The sequence below is a fragment of the Cervus elaphus genome, chromosome 5, assembly GCF_910594005.1.
Source record: "Cervus elaphus chromosome 5, mCerEla1.1, whole genome shotgun sequence".
NCBI lineage: Eukaryota > Metazoa > Chordata > Mammalia > Artiodactyla > Cervidae > Cervus > Cervus elaphus.
This window is the reverse complement of record NC_057819.1, coordinates 119,949,719-119,970,566: the sequence shown is the minus strand read 5'-3', so window position 1 is coordinate 119,970,566 and position 20,848 is coordinate 119,949,719. Positions and strand designations below refer to the sequence as shown.

General features: G+C 51.5%; 1 protein-coding gene and 1 non-coding gene across 2 annotated transcripts; one reads left to right on the top strand and one right to left on the bottom strand.

Annotated features, from left to right (window-relative positions):
• Positions 1-808: 808 nt before the first annotated feature.
• Positions 809-13,579, bottom strand: LOC122693254 (angiotensin-converting enzyme-like protein Ace3). The gene is made up of 16 exons (XM_043900797.1): positions 13,555-13,579; positions 13,321-13,457; positions 12,759-12,917; positions 12,406-12,493; positions 12,083-12,226; positions 11,142-11,333; positions 10,920-11,017; positions 10,666-10,838; positions 10,148-10,371; positions 9,898-10,042; positions 8,010-8,108; positions 7,497-7,619; positions 3,367-3,551; positions 2,687-2,869; positions 2,415-2,611; positions 809-874 (listed from the first exon to the last, which is right to left on the bottom strand). The coding sequence occupies exons 1-15, from the start codon at positions 13,577-13,579 to the stop codon at positions 2,430-2,432; spliced, it is 2,157 nt and encodes a 718-aa protein (XP_043756732.1). The 3' UTR covers positions 809-874; positions 2,415-2,429.
• Positions 13,580-15,798: 2,219 nt separating this feature from the next.
• LOC122695752 lies at positions 15,799-15,905 on the top strand. The gene has a single exon (XR_006341508.1). It is a non-coding gene; the product is annotated as a U6 spliceosomal RNA (small nuclear RNA).
• The last annotated feature ends 4,943 nt before the right edge of the window (positions 15,906-20,848 follow it).

Sequence of the window (20,848 nt, the reverse complement as noted above, 5' to 3'; positions counted from 1 at the left end):
AATGGTATGGATAGACCTTTTGCCCATCCTTACCAAGTGCCCTCCGACTGAATCCCAGTGCCCATGCAGAACTCCTAGTGGCAAGCCCATCCAGGACCTGGTACTGGCATTGTAATGCACAAGGAATATGCAATGAGGTGTTTTCTTTAGAGGCCTGAGAGCTCTTAGCATACAGATACTGCTTAGGAGAAGAACAGATTTAAAACCACATATTAGCAAGTGACACTGATAAAAGTGTCTGAGTACTGGTTGAAAATGAATACAATAGAATAAGCAGATGGGGATGGGGTGAGGTTTACTGAAAGAGCCTTCTTGGAGAGGAGTGGGAGAAGGAGACCACTGTTCACTGAGCATCTTGGTGAGCTTGAAGCTTTGCAGAAGGTCCAACAGCCAGTTTGGAGCCAGCCTTGGAGGGCAAGCATTCAATAGGGCATGCACTTTAGGCAAAGGCTGACGATGGAATCAGTGCAAGGGGCTGAGCTGGGAGGTGGGAGAAAAAGGGAATGACAAAGAAAGACGCTCAGATGCCATTTTGAACATCTAGATTAACTGATGGACAACCAAGTTGTTAAGCAGTTAGACAGGAAGGAAATACTCCAGTGAAAGAAACTTTACAATGGAGGTCCAAAGAAAGAAACTTTACAGTGGCGGGTGGGGGAGGGAGGACGGACATGGAGGTTCAGTGAGAGTTTTGCTGGAGTCCAGGTGAGAGGCTTGGAGTCCTGGGCTGGATGTGCCTTTGCCATGCAGAGCCACAATGCCTGATGGGGATCTCGTTGGCCACTGTGGCTGGGGGATGGGAGGGCTGCAAGTGTGGCCTCCTGGGGGGGGCAGAGTTGTCCTGGCTGGCCCCGTGTTGGGGGTAATAGGCTGGCTGTGGAGGAAAGGTGGGGCTGTTTCTCATGGGCTCAGGGCATGGGGTGCTGAGCTCTGAGGAGGGATTTGGGCAGTGGGACACTCATTCACTCACTTACTCACTCACTCAAACATTTTCCAAATCCCCACTGTGTGCCATGGCCTGTGCTGTCTACAGATGTTTCACTGTGTGCTGACCTTACAGAGCTGACAGCTAGTAATGGGGACAAATAAGGACGTTACAGCAAGGCAAAGTAACAGCAGTGACGGAGACATCAAATGAGGGTGCTCTGGAGCCTGCGGTCAGAACAGAAAGTGCTCAGACTCTGCCAGAACTCAAGAAGAACTCTTGAAACCTGGACAGAGGTAGGCTCCATGGAGATCTCAGCCCAGTCCTTCTGTACCCTGATCCCTGACTTCTGGGCTCAGATCCTTAATCTAGAGAGAGCCAGTCCCATCTCTTGGCCACCTTCCCGCTTGCTCAACTGCAGCCCTGATGCCTCCTCTGTGGTTTCTGGCTGTGATGTTACTTCCTCTCAAGGTTCCCCTAATTTCCAACAGACATTGATTTTCAGTCTCCCTGGGGGCCCCTGGGGCCTCAGTCCAAACTCAGTAAGTTCCCATACACCGGGTGTGGCACTCTTGTGTTAGACCCAGGCTGGAAAGAAAGGGCGAAGAGGGGCAGGAGCAGAGGCCTTCCCTTTCTCTTCCTAGGCTTGTCCCTAGAGCGCTCATTCCCCAGTGTCCTTCTTAAAGCTCTCCCTCCCCATCCTCCCCTCCTCCACTGAGCCTGGAAAGGTGTTGTTTGCCCTGTGCTCAATCCCCAGGGCAACAGGCCAGGCAGCAGGTGTGTGTGTGTTGAACAAGGCCATCTCTGGAGTGGAGTGGCTGGAGATGAGCTTTGTTTAAATATTAAAGAAGTCAATCATTAATCAAGCCTGGCTGGCTGCCCAGCTACCCACTGTCTGCATTTGGGAGGACCTGGCCTAGGGCAGGGATGGGCCACGGGGCAGTTTGTAAGGCTACTTGCATCTCAGACAGCTGACAGGCAGCTTCTGGGGGCTGGATTATGCAGCCCAACACAGTGCCGGCCAGTATACAGAGTTCAGCGCTCATGAACTGAGCACTGATGTACAGGAGTGTCTGGTTTTACTTGCATGCATCTTATAAAGGCACTGAAGCAGTGTCCTATTTCTAACCATGGCAGATACTCCTTGGGTATTGTAGCCCCTGTCCATCCCCACAGTAGAGTCTGAAGAAAACATTATGTGAAAAACCAGTTTTGGGGTGAGGGGCTAGTTTGCAGGGACACAGCCCTTGGGTAACTAAAACTATGGATCCTGAACCCTAGGAGAAGGAAGCTGGTCTGGAACCCAGGGCAGACATGGAATCACACAGTCACCTGTGCACGTGGCCTCACACACATGAGTTCACAAACGCACAACTGCCCATGTACCCAGGTCTGCCACGGTTGCACCCAATAGCAGTTGGGTGCTATGCATGCAAGCATTCCCCCCCCCCCCCCACTTGGCCACCCTCCTCCTGCCCCCAAACCTCACCAGTTGCACTGGTGTCTAGTCCCAGCTCCCCCATTCATCTGTCATCCACGGAGGCTTCCTGTTGTGCTGTGTGAAAATCCAAATGATGAGGCCAATGGAGCACAACAACAGGAGGAGGCAGAGGCCCAGCAGCATCCACTGTCTCTTGACAACTTGTTGGGGCTCCATGGCTATGCCCAGGAAGTAGGTTTTGGATGCTGGCTCGATGGCATTGGCGTCCTGTGACCTGGGACTCTGTGACTGGGTGCCCTGTGACCGGGCGTCCTGTGACCGGGTGTCTTGTGTACTGGTGTCTCGAGTCAGTGAGGTTTTCTCCAGGGTGTACAGCCTGCGGCCCAGCAGCAGGACGGCCAGTAACATGACAAAGCTCAGGGCCAGCAACGTCCACTGCCCGGATCTGACCTGGTCGGGGTTCAGCTCCATCCCCAGGAATGCTGCCCTGCCGGTTTCTCTGTCTGTGGAAGACACAGGAAACACATAGAGCAGGTGAAGCTGGGGAGGGTGCCTCGTGGTGACCAGAGGGGATCTGACGGCCACAGGCCTTCTCCCCCAGCCTCTGGCACCTGCCTTCCAAAGGTGAGGGCCTTGCCCTGGAAGGAAGGTAGGAAAGAGGAGCAGGAGCAGGAGGAGGAGGAGCAGATGGCACAGGTACGGCCATGTACCCCATGGAGCCCAGCAGTGGCTCCATGCAGGGTCAAAGGGTAAGGTGCCCACCCCGTGCTCAGATCCACCCTGCAGTCTAGCCGGACAAGGGCAAGGAAGCCTCCGAGCCAGTGGCTGGGGCATGGGCTGTGGTCTTGGCCGAGGCTGCATCAGGTGCAGACAGGGTCACACTGCAAGGTCCTTGATGGGCAAGGGGTGAAGGCTGGGCTGTGGTCGGGGCTGGCCGAGGGCAGGCTAGGGTTGGGCCTGGAGCTGGAACAGAGGTGGGACGAGGGTCAGATCATCAAACCTTCAAAGGAACAGCTGAAGTCTGGCCAGCCCAGTATCTCCCCCTGCCGCACGTTCTCAGTGACCAGCCAGTTCAGCAGGGGCTTGAAGTAGGTCATGAGGGCTTTTGTAGACACCTTGGTCTCCCCGGTCATCTTCTCCAGGACCTCCGGCCAGGGCTTGCTCGAGCCCAGCTTCAGGACATCCCTGGGAGGGTAAGTACGGCTGTGAGACTGTGTGGGGGCATCGGCTGATGCTGTGGGACCCCTCAGTATGCCCAACCCCACCTTTAGAGTCTGACTTTGCTAGCCAGACTCTCCCAACAGATGTTCAGCATAATGGATAAAAGCACAAGCTCTGTATGGAAGAGGCCAACACAAGACTGTAAAACAATTATCCTCCAGTTGAAAAAAAGAAAAAGAAATCTCAAACTTTGAAATAATACTAACCTGTGTTTGAATCCTGACTCTGTGACTCAGCTGTGGGACCTTGGGCAAGTACTTAACCTTTCTGAATCTCAATTTCCATATCCATAAAATGGAGAAAATAATAGTACCTACCTCTTAGGGTGGTTGTGTTGGCCAAATAAACACAATTCTAGGAGCATAATTAGGTAGGCAATAAATGTCTGATTACTATTATTATTATTACTAGTACTACCACCGTGAGAATTATTATCCTGGACTCAAATAAGCCTAAAGTCATGAAACACTCTTTCCCATGAGGTGCTCAGTGTCAGCAGAGAGACTGCTTTTCAGTCCCTTCCGGTCTCCCAGGGAGTGTTTGCGAGGATTAGCGAGATTGCAAGCGTGGGATGTGTTCTGTGCACTGCCGGCGGCACTGCAGAAATGTCAGCTGTCTCGAGGCTCACCCAGTGCTCGGTGGCAGGGGGTCTAGCCTTGGGCTTGGCCCATGCACTCAGGTAGGGGGACAGCATGCACTGCAGCCGGGGCTCCAGGCTCCTCCACCCCAGCGTCCCCCACAGAGGCAGCAGGAGGTGTATGTTGATACTTCTCAACCTGCCTCCCCCATCTGACCTGGAGAGAGGTGAGGCTGAGAGGCCCAGAGGCCTAGAGTATGAAATCTAGGCTGTCAAGACTCAGGTTCAAGACCCAGCAGTGCTAGTTAGGGGCTCACAGCCACAGACGATCAACTTAACCTCTCTCAGCCTCAGGTTCTTCATCAGTAAAACTGGCCCCCATTAATACCTGCATTTCACTGTGGTGAGGATGAAGACACAGAACGGCAGCAAAGAGGGCTTTGTAGCTTGCCAAGTCTTATATGCATTGCTTAATAAACAACTGGGGAAGAATAAGGTGGGGAAACTAAGGGTCAGTAGATCCGTGGCAGAGACCACTGGGGGAAAATGTAGTTAGGATCCTAGAGAAATGGAGGAGAAAAGTCATCAAGATAGAAAGGAGAAAAAAACAAATGAAACCCCAAAACTACTTTTAGGTAAGAGGATTTTATCAATTGCAGGCAGGTACTGTGAAAATCAATGGCAGGTACTGTGAAAAAGGAAGGACCTGGTAGGGGAAAGTCTCAACCACTGAGAGTCTGCCTACTCAGAAATAGTCCTTCAGGTTGGGTGGGACAAGAGGTTTGACGCGGCAGCACACGAGACTTGCAAAGTCTGGGCACTCCAGACTGGGCACTGTCTGGAGCCCTCCACTCCAGGGTGGCAGAAAAGGGCCCGTGGATGGGATCAGGTCCTCATGGCAAGGTGAGGCAGGGGAATTTGGGAACTTGGACCAAGTCCACTTCTACCTTTCATTCCCAATGGCACCAACCTAGAGGCTGCCCCAGGGCGATCACATTTAGGAAAATGAGTCAAAAGTAGCAAAATCAAGTTTTAACCTCTATTAGGGAAAAGAGCAGCCAAGAATCTTGCCTTCCCCTTTTCGCCCGCAAGCGCTTGCCTGCCCCATCCTTCCACAAAAGGCCTAGAGATGACTGGCAAGGCCTTGGCATGCTTTGGTACCAAGTCAGGCCCTGGGAGCCTTATATGTCTTGGGTGGAGACGGGTAGAGAAGTGATGAGAAAGACTGAGGTCAAATGTCTCACCGGTCAAGTGGGATAAAGGTTCAGAGTCAAAAGTGAGTTGATGCTGGGCTTCCCTCATGGCTCAGGGGGTAAAGAATCTGCCTGCCAGTGCAAGAGACACGGGTTTGATCCCTGATCCGGGAAGATTCCCTCACGCTGTGGAGCAACTAAGCCTGTGGGTCACAACTTCGGAGCCTGTGCTCTAGGACACAGGAGCCACAACTACTGAGTCCACGTGTCGCAACTTCTGCAGCCCGAGCACCTAGAAGCCAGGCTCTGCAATAAGAGAAACCATGGCAATGAGAAGTCCAATCACCACAACCAGAGAGTAGCCCCTCGCTCCCCACAACTAGAGAAATAGCCTGAGCAGCAACAAAGACTCAGCACAGCCAAAAATATAAAATTACTTAAAAAAAAACTTAAGAGTACTCTTGAAAATATCCAATGAATATTAAAGTGTATTTTTTAAAAAAGAGTTGTATAGAAAACGGAAGTCTGCTATTTCTTGTACTCTTGTGTTGAGGGGCAGAGTTCTCTCCTTGGTTCCCTGGCAAGACCTACTTACCCTTTCTGCATGTTCACCAAATCCCTTTCCTGCTGCACCAGCTCCTTTCTTGCCATGTGGTTATTGACTTATCCTGTGGCCCATTGCCCCCTGCTGGACGCAGGGCAGGCCGTTTGGCTTGTGCACAGGTAAATGTTTGCTGAATGAATAAATGATGGGCAGCCAGAGACATGAACGCAGGGAGCCGAGAGGCCCCTTCTGTTCCACACATTCTGAGAAGCTCAAACCTGAGCAGTTGGCTAGGATAAATCCCAGGAGTATGAAAAGATGAAAAAGCAAATAGACTAGGGAGACAAGAAGGCATGTCAGGTGCAGTCCTCCTGGGAGCAAAGGCAAGGATCAGTCTTGCAACTCTGTCTGGCCTCGTGCATACTGACAAGCTGCATGGTGGAATCACGAACGTGCTCATTACCTTTGCAAAGGATGTTAAATTATTGTGGATAATTATTAGGATACTAAAGAGTGGCTTTGTTCATCCTCTGGGGAACCAGGAATAAAACTCAACATGACCTTGACCGATTATGGTAATGGACCTACTGAAATCGGTTGAAATGCAATGAGAAAAAGATTACGTCAGTGGGGCGGGCTCCATATCCCAGAGACTGGAGTGCTGACCTTGGGACCAGAGGACCCTGGTCTAGCTTCACCAGAACAGCATCCTTTATAACTGATGGAAGCAACAGGGTGGAAGATAATGTGTTCTGGAGTCACCTTGGGCCTCAAAGCATGATTCTGCCACTTCCTAGAGCAGCAATATGCAATTATACCTCTCTGAGCTTCAGTTTCATCATTTATGAAACATGGATAATAAAATCCACTTTGCAAGTTATGAACTGCTAACGTGAACACTGTAAGAGCGCTTGTTAGAGAGCCAGCCTGTGGCAGTAAAGGCTTCCAGCCCAGGTCAGCCTCTCACCCCACTCCAGGTTTCCTTCAGGGCCAGAAACCTGCACTACAGAGGTAGGGATGGAAAGGATGGACTAGACACCAAGTGTGGGGAAAAAAGACTGCGGGTAGGGGGTCAAAGTAGATAGACCACAAGCTGATCCGAGTTGGTCAAGAGGTTGGTGCAAAAGCAACCTGGATCAGCCTGGGAACTGGGTTCAGGCACCTCCGAGAAAAGACAGGCAAAGCAGAGTGCACCCCAGGATGCATCAAGTGCTGCTGAGAAGCTAGGCAGGCACCTTGCAAGGGAAGAGTAAGGGGATTCAGATGGAAGATGGAGGCAGAGGTGAGACCCCAACACTGGCTTCCCATCTGGGACAGTTCGATTTATTGACAACGTGAGCAAGTGCGTGCATGCATACATGTGTGTGTGTGCATGTTAGCAGGAGGGGTTAAACCGTCTCTCTGACCACAGGGGCTACATAAGAGGAAATGGGCTTTGATTAACATAGGAGAGACTGTAGTCTGACAGAGGGAAGAACTTCCACTAGAACATAAGCTCTGTTCAGGGGACCTAGGGTGGAGCCAGGTGAGGAGAGAGGCCTGGGGCAGGCTTCCAGCGAGGTGGGGAAGGACAAGGGAAGGGGGAGGACACTCACTCCAGGAGCTTCCCAGCCTCCTTGGAGTTATAGATGTCACAGCGGTGCAGCGGCCCCATGTGGCCCGAGGCCTTGCAGAGTGCTTCATGGAACTGGAATTGGAGCACGAGGCTGAGAAAGTACCTGGGGAGGGAAGGCGAGGCCGGCTGGGGGTGTGGCAGGGGTGGGCTCGGGTCAGCGGGCCACTGTCAGGTAGGCTGGCCCTGGGATACTGCAGGGTCTCTCCTTCCTAACCTTCTGGACTCACGCACCCCCGCCCCACTCCTGCTCACCTCTCGGGACAGCAGACACACTTTCCCATCACGCTGCCCTCCGCAGGGGAGCTGATGTGAAAACTCAGCGTGCTAAGGACAAGGCCCTCAGGAGGTGGTGCCGTCCGACGGGAGGAGATGGGGAGGCGTGCAGGGGGAGGACATTTGGGTCTGGGGCCTTCCTGAAAATCCTCCACCTGGGTCCTGTGTCCCCCAACCCCCAGCCCCCCGGCCGGTTCTGCTGGAGTGGCCCAGACCTTACCGTATGTAGGGCAAGCTGGCAGAGATGTGGAACTTGGCGCCTGGATCAAAGTCCTCCTCTGTCCGAGGGATGGGAGGGCACAGGCCCTGGTACTTCAACCTGGGGGGCGGTGGTGTTAATCCAGGGCTTGAAAGTGCCACCTGGTAAGATTTCCAGAGCCCTTTTCCTTCTGAAGCATTTGCACAGCTATCAAAGCGACTTGGCATGAGGAGGACACTTAATGCATTTTATTGATTAAATAAATGAGTTGAAAACACATGGGATTGGGAATCAGAGAATTAAACAATTACAGGAGTTAACATTGAGCATGTCCTCTCTGCAGGAACCGTGCCGAGTTCTCCATACTGGCTCCCTCAACACTATCCCGGCTCTGGGGACACGGGAGGGAACGAGCTAGGCAGGGTCCCTGCTTTCATCCCAATGATGGGGGATGGCCATGGACCAACCAACCAAGTGGTTTCATCTGGTAAGAAGTGCTGAGAAGAAAACACAGCACCATCCCTGTGGTATGGAGGAAAACCGAGGCTTAGAGATCAGGCAGTTGGTAGCAGGACATGGCAGAGTTGCGGGCAGACCCCGGTAACTGCTGGCTTCGCCCCTCTGAGCTGTGTGACTGTGGGAAAGTTGATTGTTACCGAGCCTGGTTGTCAAGTGTTGTCTGTGAAATGGACATAACGTGCGCCATCTTTGGGGCGGACTCGCCGTTTCATGTTGGCCCTCTGGAGCCCTGAACAGTCCTCATGGGGAGGCTCCTCTCTCATCCATGAGGTTGTGTTCAAGGACCAGGGAGTTGCCCCCTCCCTCAGCCTCTGGCTTCCGTCACTCAGGGGGTGGTGGGCGTGGCTGAGGGAGGGGGCAACCTCCCTCAGTCCAGATGGCTGGTGGGGGTGCCCTTGGAGGGGACACAAGGTCAAGACTCTGCCAATCCCCCCAGTGAGGTCCAGTCCTGAATTCGGGGTGGGAGTCGGAAGGTGAGAGGACAAAGGGAGGGGCAGCCCGCTCTGCTATCCCTGGGTGGCAGTGTGACCGCAGGCTGGTCACCTCTTCTTCCTCTGGGAGTGGCCATGGGTCATTGTAAAGGTTCAAGTCAGCCTAAGGGCTTGATGCAGAACTGGTGGGCCCTTCGGGAGCACCTGTGGCCGGCAGACCTGAGGTGGTCGGTCTGAGGCCTGGTGGAGAAGGGAAGCCTTGCCCATGGGCAATTATTATCCAATCTAACAGCCAGGGGTCGGTGATGGGATGGACACGGGTGCCCCTCACTCAAGACTGATGCTGCCTGACTGCTGGGGGGCTCCTTCACTGCCAATCCTGCCCACAGACAGACCTGGGGACACACAGTCAGAGACAGGTGTGTGTCTATGTGTGTCTGTGTGTGTGTTGGGATAATAGGAGAGGGGGCAGTGGGCTTGCCCTTGTCATATAAGGACTCTCCACCAGAAGGAAAGAGTTCAGACCCCAAACACCCCCTCTGCTGACCCCACTGGGAGGCAGAGAAGGGAGGGGAGGAGCAGGACAGCCTGCCTGGTGGTCAGCATCCTGTTCTTGGAGGGCCCAAGTGCGACCACCGTGCGAACTTGCTGGCCTCCAGAGATCCCCCGAGGGGCTACGAGCCTGCTGAGTGCTGGTGCCAGATTCGACACAATCCCCCAAGACTCACGCTCCGGCCCTACCCACTTCAGCAGGAACGCTTTTGTCTGGGGACAACAGACAGCCAATGTCACCCCAGGGCTTTCCCGTGGCTGCAGATTAGCAGCGTCACACACCCAGCTCTGCCCCCGGAGACGAGACGGTGGTGCCCTTTGGGAGCAGGCGGTCCCCTTGAGGCTGCCCCAAAAGCCCACCCTAGTCCAGCCATGGCTAGAGGGGCCCGAATGGCGGTCCTCCCCACCTGAGGTTCCACCACTCCTGGTTGTACATGTCCTTTTCGATGGTGCCATCAAAGACCTTCCAGCGAAACAGGTCCATCAGGTAGGCGAAGGGGATAAAGGCGATCTTCTCCAGGGCAACGCTCATCAGGAAATTGACCTCCTCCTCTGGAGAAAGCGGAGGGGGGGCAGTCAGGAGGCGGCGCTGGTCCCGCCTCCCCTAGGCCTTGCCCCGGGGGGCCCCAGGCCTGGGATCCTCCTGGTCCCCATCACCTTTGTCCTGGTGCTGTTGGCTGAGCAGGCCTCTGTTGAGCAGGTGCTTGTGGGAGGAGGCTGAGAGGGTGACCACCGACCCCACGGCCTCCTCGAAGGCTGGGTTGGCGCCTGCACGGAAAATCACCGAGAGGTTCTTGTATTGCAGGAAGTACTGGATGTGGCCCATCTGGTGGAAGATGGACAGCAGGTCTTCTATGGTCACTTCGGTGCACTTCTTTATCCTAGGGTTAAAGGGCAGGGGTCAAGGAGCATGGGGATGCCCTGGGAGAAGAAATTTCCCTGTTCAGGCTCTGTTAAAGGGACTGGGTGGTCGGGCTGGAGACCAGCAGGGCCTGGTGCCCTTGGTACTCCAGGCGCCACATCCGAGCAGCGGCCAGGCCCTTGGCGTTCACACTTATTTCCCCCAGGTGGCCAGCTCACCGCCCCCCAGCCCCGGCCGCCACCCCGCTGAGACAGGCAGGCCGGTGGAGAGCAGGAGCAGAGGCGGGGGCCAGTGCCAGCCACAGGGTACACACCTGAAGTCCTGCCCATTGTAGAAGTCCCAGGCAGACGCGTGGCACTCCACCTCCCGCCCGTCGGTCGGCCTCTCCATCATGGAGTTTGTCCAGAACTCGGGCGGGGTGGAAAGCATCCCCATGGAGGTGAAGAACTTTTCAGCCTCTTGGAACATTTTCTCAGGCTTCCAGTGCTGTGGGGAAGAGGAAGCGTGTGGGGCCCCGCCCAGGGGGCTGGGGGGTCGGGCAGGGCAGACAGGGGCCCGAGCACTGACCTGGCCTTGCATGATCTTCGTGATGTCCTCGGGGGGCTTCTCCGGGAAGGGCAGGGCCAGGTCTAAGATGTTGACCCAGGACTGAGCCCACATGTTCCCTGGAAGAGGAGGGGAAGGGTTAAAGGAGGCGGGAGACCGTCTCTCCCCACCGACTGAACGCCTGCTCGCCTGCTCGGGAGGCCTACTCCACCTGCCCGCCTCTGCCGCCAGCTGGGGCTTTACCCAGGACGTGGGCAGGGATGGGCCCCCTCAGGTCGATGAGCTCGGGCCCGTAGAAGCGGTAGAGGGCCCGGCGCACGTAGGCGTGCAGGTTCAGGTAGAGCGGCTGCAGCTCCTGGAACAGCTGCTCCAGGTCTTCCTGCAGTGAGTCGGACTCGTACTTGGACCGCCACAAGGCCCCCATGTCTTGGTAACCTAGGACAGGGGAGGGGGCTCAGGGGTGACCCCCACCCACCCTTCAGCCTGGCCTGGCTGGCAGGAGACCCAGGCACCTGCTAGGGAAGCCAACTGACCTCCTAGATCCTCGAGGCCTTTATCTGCCAAACAGGAAAGACACCCCCCACCAAGGTCACCATCCGTATAGGATGAGAGTGGGATGGAAAGGTGCTACTGAGCATCCTCTGGGCCTGGGCGGACAGGGTCTGCTCCTCTTTCACCACCTAGAGCCCCACCCACCCGGGCTGCCTTTCTTCAGATCCTCCCGAGGACTTCTTGTTGCCCGGCTTGCTCCATCTTTCAGGCCTTGGATGAATGTCAGCGAGGCCCTCCCCGCCCACCTGGCTGAAACAGGGTCCCTTCTTCTCTCTCTGCAGCCCCATCCTTCTCAGCACTTATCCTGGGTGGTGACTGGAAATGAGCGTCTGTCTCCCAGAGGCCTGTAAGCCCGGGGAGGGTGGGCACCTTCCCCGTCTTTCCACCTGTGCATCCTCAGACCCTCCCCAGCAGCGGCACACCCCAGTCGTAGTGATCAGTTGCTGTTTGTGGATCCACACGACGAGTGACCCACCTCTGGGCTCCCCAGCAGCAGGGCTCAGGGCTCAGGGTTCCTGCCTCCAGATCCTACCCAGACTCGGCTTCACCCTTCCCAGGGCTGCCGGGAGCCCCATGAAGGACGCAGTCTGCCCAGCTTGATGGCCCAGCAGGTGCGGGGCGAGGGGCCTCACCATTGAGCTTTGCAGCCTTGTTGCTGAGCTGCACGTAGCGCTCAAAGGTCATGCGGAGCTGGCGACCCACGGCATCCCGCCAGCCCTGCCAGGCCCACAGCAGCTCCTTCTGGTCTCGGGAGGTGGCCATGACTTCTTCGAGGTCTGTACCCAGAAAAGGAGCCGAGGTGGGAACTCACTCCAGCCGGCCTTCTGCCCTCTCCCGCCGTGGGCAGCCCCTCCCCAAGTGCAGCTGGGGCTGGGAGGAAGGTGAGAATCCGGAGGCTCCTGGAACGGGCTGTGTTGAGACTCTGGGGTAGGTGGGGGTGGGCTCGGGTGCTCACCAGGCTCCAGGGGCAGGCAGGGCCCTTCATTCAGGCAGACCTGGGCCATGCTGTACGTGGTCTCCATGTAGGCCAGAATCTGGTTGTACTGGGGGGACAGGTGTCACCCAGGGCAGGCCCGCAGCCATGGGCCCACCCCCAGCGCTAGTCCCACCAGCTGGGAGAGGCAGGCCTGGCCAAGGCATGGTCCCATCTTCCCACTGGCCTCTGCTCACCTCCCCCACCCACCCAGAGAAAGCTCTGGCCCTGCCTCCCCCAACCTCCTTCCAGCCCCAGGCAGCTCCCCACCCAGCGGCCTGCCCACCCCTGGGGTGGGGAGCATGTGCCTGGAGACCTGGGGGCTCGTCCATCACCTCCCGGAGCTCCTCCTTGGGCAGGGCCGCCTTGTCTACGTTCAGCAGCTTACTCAGCATGCGCTTCACGTCCGGGTCCTGGAAGTTGGCGATCTTAAACAGGCGGGCCCGCGTGCCAAAGTACAGCGTGTGCTGGGACTTCTCCACGTCCTTGTAGAGCTGGAAGGACGGTCACCATGTTTGTCGTGCGAGGGTGAAGGAGAGGGTGAGGGTGTCACATTGAACTCCAGGGCCCAGCCCCACAGCCTGCTTCCAAAGCCCCTTTAAAGGGTCTGGAATCATTGAAACTTTGCTAAGAGCGAGAAGGGAGGGAACCTGGCCCCTAAAAGCAAGCAGGTGATATTTACAAGAGGAAAGCTAGAGGTTCTAGCCCAGAGAGCTTTCAGGGCTCCAGGAGGCCTAGAGCCTGACATCTGTTCCAACATGTGCTTTGGGGCTTCCCTCTCTCATCCAGCTCTGGAAGAGGGGCAAAAGGTGTGACTCCTTGCCCCCCAGCATCCCTGCTCCGTGACCCCTGAGAAGAACAAGGGGAGAAGGGGCAGGGGTGGAAGTGGTACCACACCATCTCCTCTTGATTTTTCTTGGTGATGTTGGTGACATAGTTCCAGGCGGCCTCCATGAACCGGTTCCACACAACCTGGGCTGTTCGCTCGTAAAACTGCAGGAAGGCCTTTGCCACAGTCTCATTGTAGAGCTGGTCTGCAGAGAAGGAGAAGGGCATCAATTGTCCTGGGAGGGGCCTGCCCCTGCCTGGTCCCCTGGTCTGATCCCACGTTCCCTCGGGTCCCAGCCCCACCTGAGTCCCGGTCACCCTGAGCCATGGCACAACAGAAGAGCACAAATAGGGAAGGTCCAGGGCAAGTCCATCTTGATCCCATGACCAAGAGAACAGCAGCGCTGGAGGGGGCTGTGGCCCAATCACGGTCCAGCTCCATATTGTGACATCAGGGGCTAAAGGGTCAGTCGTGGAATGTCAGAAAGGGAAAGGCCCCACCTAACTTCTGGCCCAACTGTCCCCATTTTACAGGTGAGGAGACTGAGGTCTAGAAAGCTCTAGCCGTACTACCCAGTTCACACCAGGTCAGTGGCAGAGCCAAAAGGACAACCGGGGCTCTTAATGTCTAGACCAGAGCTTGTCCCACCCGACTTGGTCACTTCTCCCTGGCATTGGAGCCACCCTTGATCTTGACCAGGGATTGATGAACCCCCTCCCTCCACAGGCTGGCATTACTTCTGAGCCGGTGAGTGGGAGGATGGATGAATGGATAGACAGAAGGAAAAGACCTCTCTGGGCCTCTGGATTCTGGAAGCACAGTTGTCTTTCCATGTTCTTCTGACTTGACCGCCTATGTTCACATTTTTTTGGCCTTTTTCTCCCTTGAGGGATGTATGATTGACCTCGGGCTACTCCTCTCTTTCACTGTCCTTACACCTGTTTCTCAAGGGAGAGCCCTATACCATGAGTTTGCTGTCAGGAGGCACAGAAGGTAAGGGGCCATCTCTCAGGATTAAAAAAAAGTACTTTTTGGTTGCTTGGTTATTATCTGGTTACTATTATCTTCATGCTATACATGTCACCCTCTGGATTTATTTATCTTGCAATAAGAAGTTTATAATTATTGACGGCCTTCACCCATTTCACCCACCCACCCTTGCCTCTGGTGTTCACCATCTCTATATCTTTGAGTTCAATTTTGTTTTGTTTTGTTTGGGGGTGTTTTTAGGATTTTTATTGTTGTTGTTGTTGTGTGTGCTCAGCTGCTCAGTCATGTCTGACTCTCTGCGACCCTATGGACTGCAGCTCCTCAGGCTCCTCTGTCCATGGGATTTACCCGGCAAGAATACTGGAGTGGGTTGCCATTTCCTCCTCCAAATGATCTTCCTGACTCAGGGATTGAACCCACATCTCCTGTGTCTCCTTCATTGCAGGCAGATTCTTTACTGCTGAGCCATTGGGCAGGCTTTGTATTTTAGATTCTGCGTATAAAGGAGATCATACAGTATTTGCCCTTCTCTGTCTGACCTATTTCATTTAGCATAATGCTAAATCCACCCATGTTGTTGCAAATGGCAAGCGTGCCTTCTTTTACATGGCTGAATAGTATTCCTGTGCGTGTACATGCACGTGTGTGTGTGTGTTACATTTTAAATTTCCATCTGTGGACACTTAGACTGTTTCCATATCTCAGCTATTGTAAATAATGCTGCAATGAACCTGGGGGTGCAGATATCAAGACACTAATTTCATTTTCTTTGGATACATACCCAGGAGTGGAATTGCTCTATCATATGGTAGTTCTTCAGGCACTCTATCACATCTAATCCCTTGAATCTATTTGTCACTTCCACTGTATAATCGTAAGGGATTTGATTTAGGTTATACCTGAATGGTCTAGTGGTTTCCCCTACTTTCTTTAAGTCTGAATTTTGCAATAAGGAGTTCATGATCTGAGCCACAGTCAGCTCCTGGTGTTGTTTTTGCTGACTATACAGAACTTCTCTATCTTTGGCTGCAGAGACTATAATCAATCTGATTTCAGTATTGACCATCTGGTGATGTCCATGTGTAGAGTCTTTTCTTGTGTTGTTGGAAGAGGGTGTTTGCTATGACCAGTGTGTTCTCCTGGCAAAACTATATTAGCCTTTGCCCTGCTTCATTCTGTACTCCAAGGCCAAATTTGCCTGTTACTCCAGGTGTTTCTTGACTCCCTACTTTTGCATTCCAGTCACCTATAAGGAAAAGGACATCTTTTTTTGGGTATTAGTTCTAGAAGGTCTTGTAAGTCTTCATAGAACCATTCAACATCAGCTTCTTCAACATCTCTAGTCAGGGCATGGACTTGGATTACTATGATATTGAATGGTTTGCCTTGGGAACGAACAGAAATCATTCTTTCATTTTTGAGACTGCATCCAAGTACTGCATTTTGGACTCTTCTGTTGACTATGATGGCTACTCCATTTCTTCTAAGGGATTCTTGCCCACAGTATAAAACCGTGAACTTCCAGATGTTCAAGCTGGATTTAGAAAAGGCAGAGGGTGCTCGCTTTGGCAGCACATATACTAAAATTGGAACGATACAGAGAAGATTAGCATGGCCCCTGTGCAAGGATGACACGCAAATTCATGAAGCGTTCCATATTTTTGATATTTTAAAGAGACAATAAAAACTCTTGATTTGGAAAAAAAAAAAAAAAAGAAAGAAAAGGCAGAGGAACCAGAGATCAAATTGCCAACATCCGTTTGATCATCGAAAAAGCAAGAGAGTTCTATAAAACTATCTACTTCTGCTTCATTAACTATGCTAAAGCCTTTGACTGTGTGGACTACAACAAACTCTGGGAAATTCTTAAAGAGATGGGAATACCAAACCACCTGACCTGCCTCTTGAGAAATCTGTATGCAGGCCAGGAAGCAACAGTTAGAACTGGTCATAGAAAAATAGACTGGTTCCAAATAGGGAAAGGAGAATGTCAAGGCTGTATATTGTCACCCTGCTTATTTAACTTATACGCAGAGTACATCATGAGACATGCTGGGCTGGATGAAGCACAAGCTGGAATCAAGATTGCTAGGAGAAATATCAATAACCTCAGATATGCAGATGATACCACTCTTACGGGAGAAAGCGAAGAACTAAAAGAGCCTCTTGAAAGTGAAAGAGGAGAGTGAAAAAGTTGGCTTAAAACTCAACATTCAGAAAACTGAGATCATGGCATCTGGTTCCATCAACTTCATGGCAAATAGATGGGAAAACAGTGGAAACAGTGACAAACTATTTTCGGGGGCTCCAAAATCACTGCAGATGGTGGCCACAGCCATGAAATTAAAAGACACTTGCTCTTTGGAAGAAAAGTTATGACCAACCTAGACAGCATATGAAAAAGCAGAGACATTACTTTGCCAACAAAGGTCTATCTAGTCAAAGGTTTTTCCAGTAGTCATGTATGGATGTGAGAGTTGGACGATAAAGCTGAGCACCAAAGAACTGATGCTTTTGAACTGTGGTGTTGGAGAAGACTCTTGAGAGTCCCTTGGACTGCAAGGAGATCAAACCAGTCCATTCTAAAGGAAATCAGTCCTGAATATTCATTGGAAGGACTGATGCTGAAGCTAAAACTCCAATACTTTGGCCACCTGATGTGAAGAACTGACTCATTGGAAAAGATCCTGATGCTGGGAGAGATTGAAGGTGGGAGGAGAAGGGAACGACAGAGGATAAGATGGTTGGATGGCTCACCAACTCAATGGATGTGAGTTTGAGTAAACTCCGGGAGTTGGCGGTAGACAGGGGGTCCTGGCATGCTGCAGTCCATGGGGTCGCAAAGAGTTGGACACGACTGAACTGAACTGAACTGAGCAATTGAACTTAACTGAATTGAACTGATGGTAGTCTATTTTTAATTTTTTTTGAGAAACCTCCATGCTGTTTTCCAAGTAGCTGCACCAATTTACATTCCCACCAACAGTGCACAAGGGTTCCCTTTTCTTCATATCCTTGCTCTCATTTAATAGCGCTTGTCTTTTTGATAATTGCCATTCTAAGAGGTGGAGGTGACGTCTCATTGTGGTTTTGATTTGCACTCCCCTGATGACTAGTGATGTGTAACTTTTCATGTACTTCTTGGCCATCAGTAAATCTTCTTTGGAAAAACGTCTACTCAGATCCTTGCCCATTTTTAAATCAATTTTTTTTTCTGTTGTTGGACTCCTATGAATTCTTCATGTATGTTGAATATTTAACCCTTTATCAGATAGTATATGATTTGCAAATATTTTCTCTGAGTCTGGGAGTTGCCGTTTCATTTTGTTGATGGCTTCTTTTGCTGTGCATAAGCTTTTAGTGTGATGTAAACCCATTTGTTGATTTTTGCTTTTGTTGCCTTTGATTTTAGTGTCAAGTTAAAAAAAAATCTTGGCTAGGAATGATGTCTAGATTACTCCTTGTATTTTCTTCTAGGATTTTTATGGTTCCAGGCCTTACTTTGAAGCCTTTAATCCACTTTGAATTGATTTTTGTCTATGGCATATGACAGGGGTCCAGTTTCATTCTTTTGCATGTGGCCATCCAGTTTTCTCAACACCATTTATTGAAGACACTATCCTTACCTCATTGGATATTCTTGACTTTTATGTCATAAATATATTGACCATATACATGTGGGATTATTTCTCGGCTTTCTATTCTGTCCCATTGATCTATGTGTCTGTTTTTATGTCAGTACCAAACTGTTGTGATTACTGTAGCTTTGTAATAAAGTTTGAAATCAGGAAGTGTGATGTCTCCAGCTTAGTTCTTCTTTCTCAAGATTGCTTTGGCTATTTGGGGTCAAATATAGTATTTTTAAAAATGCAAAATACAGAGCTGAGATGGAAAGCAAGAAAAGGGACTATTCAGATGCCTGGGAGAGAAGGAGGGCTCATGCAGCAGTGAGTGGGAACCCATGTGAGCAATCAAAGTGCATCCATGCCCAAAGGGCTGCAGCATCAGCGCCTACCTGAGAATAGTCAGCCACAGTGGGAGTAATGCCTCCATCAAGGGAGCCAGCAGATGGCTTCTTTTCTAAAAGGACCCTGCAAGAAACAACCATGAAACCAACCCTGAGGACACCTTCACAACCTGGTGTGTGCATGGGAAGGGTTTCCCTGTGGAAGGCTGTTCCAGTGAAGATGGCTCATAGGTCAAGAATACCATGTGCAAAAGGAAATCCAACGCAGTTAGTGTTAGCAATGACCACCACCACTAAGCACTGTCAGGGGCTAGGGACTTTTGAGGGCTTTGGGGATATGAATCCTCACAATAAACTACGAGGCAGGTACTGTGATCAATACACCCAGTTTATAGATGAGGAAAAGGAGGGACAGAGAGGTTGGGAAGCTCGATCAGAGTCACACAGCTAGCAAACAGTGGAGGTGGGACTCAAGTCCACATAGCTTGGCTCCAGAGTCTGCGCTAAACTCCAGACACAGGCAGGGATTAGACTACACCCAAGGAAGGACAGGCATTAGGGAAATCTGAAAGGGACTTAAAATACTAGGCTCCACACCATCTGCAAAAATAAACTCAAAATGGAATACAGACCTAAACATAAGAACTCAGACTGTAAAACTCGTTGAAGAAATCATAGCAAAAAAGCTTCATGACATTGGATTTGGCAATGATTTCTTGGATATGATACCAAAAGCATAGGCAACAAAAGAAAAAACAGACAAGCTGGACCTCATTAAAATTAAGAGCTTTTGCACATCAAAGGACACTAACAACAGAGTAAAAAGGCAAGCAACAGAAATGGAGAAAATATTTGCAAATCCTAGATCTGATAAGCGACTAATAGCCAGAATATATAAAGAGCTCCCCAAACTCAACAGTGAAGAAACAAACAAGCTAATTCAAGGGTGGGCAAAGGACTTCACTAGATATCCTTCTAAAGATGATCTCTAAATGGATCATAAATACTTGAGAAGATCCAAGATCACTAATCATTAGGGAAATACAAATTAAAATCTGAGATACTACTAGGATGGCTGTTACCAAAAAAATGCAAAAAACAAAACACAGAAAACGTCAAGTGATGGCCAACACAGGCAGAAATTGGAACACTTATGCTGGTGGGTCTAAAATGGTGCAGCCACTGTGGAAAAGAGTATAGAATTACTTTGTGATCCAGGAATTTCAATTTGGGATGTGTACCCAAGAGAAGGGGACTCGAATAGACATGGTGATGGCTGCACAACAATTGAATATACTCAATGCCACTGAACTATATACTTCAAAACGGTTAAAATGGGGACTTCCCTGGCAGTCCAGTGGTTAAGACTCTGTGCTTCCAATGCAGGAGGTATGGGTTTGATCCCTGGATGGGGAACTAAGATCCCACACGCTGTGTCATGGCCAAAAAAAAAAAAAGGTCAAATGGTAAATGCTATGAATTTATTGTCTATATTACAACAATTGTATGTATATATTATAACAATTTTAAAAAAAGCAGGTCTTTAAAAGTATGAGAGAAGGAGCAGGATCTATGAAGTAAGAATAGACTTCTGTGAAGACACTGGAGGTCTAAAACTAATAGAAGTGTGAAAATAAAAAGTATGGTTATTAAATTGGAAAAGTAGTCATCTCAATGCACAGGCTAAGATATAGCCAGGGAAATCGCTTGGAGCGCAGGACTGAGAGAGATGAGAAATACGAGCGGGAATGAGGAGACATAGAGGACAAAGTAGGAAGCTCCCAGCAGGGTCTGGCAGGAGTCCCGGAGAGGAGACTGAAAAGGATGAGGAGATGACAGCTGAACGTCTCCAGAACTGAAGGAAGCCCAGTCCCAGAGATGAACGAGCCCACTGCACTCCCAGCGGAAGGACATCCCATGAGACAGGAAGGAATCGTGAAGAATGTCTATCCGGCTCGCAGTGAGCAGCTCCGGGCGGTTTTCTCCATCTCTCCAGGGAGGGGCTGGTCTAACCTTGCCCTTCCAGCTCTCTCAGTCTGCGACTTGAGGGGATGCTTGAAGTGGGAGGCACACATGAAGCGATCTTTATCAGGAGATGATGATCAGGAAACTAGGCGCCAGGAATTTCTACATTATCTCATCTGACCAATTGCAGCGATCGTGAGAGAGTTCCTAAGGACCATCACAGGAACCATCTCACAGGCATAAAATTGGAGGCTCCAAAAATGGAAGCAAGTTGCTCAAGGTCAAGTTCAGGGGTAGGATTTGATTTAGGCCTAATCCAATGTCAGTGGACTCCCTATAGAGCCAGAGTGGGCCCCGTGAGGCAGAGTGCAGAGACTGGACAAAACCGTCATCCCTTCTGGCCCGCGTGGATCAGCACTGCTCCCCGACGGGCAGCCTTGGGCGGGGTTCAGCTCTCAGGTCACCAGGAGAAAATGCCGGGACGGCCCCCTTCCCGCTGTCACCACCTCCTCAGCTATCCCCAGGCAGGCACGGCCTTGCCTTGATCATCCGAGGTGGCAGAACAGGAGTCTAAACGTTCTTAATATTTCAAAAGCCCTCCTGGATAAGGCTGTTAAGTCTTTGCAGCTCAGACCTTTGAATGCTGCCCACAGGCTCTGACAGGCAGCAGGAAC

Coding starts and splice junctions, on each gene's coding strand:
- LOC122693254 (XM_043900797.1), bottom strand. CDS start 13,579: ATGGCTCAGGGTGACCGGGACTCAG. Junction 12,918..13,320: donor AGAAAAATCAAGAGGAGATG/GTGTGGTACCAC, acceptor CCGTCCTTCCAG/CTCTACAAGGACGTGGAGAA. Junction 12,227..12,405: donor CTGCCTGCCCCTGGAGCCTG/GTGAGCACCCGA, acceptor TTCTGGGTACAG/ACCTCGAAGAAGTCATGGCC.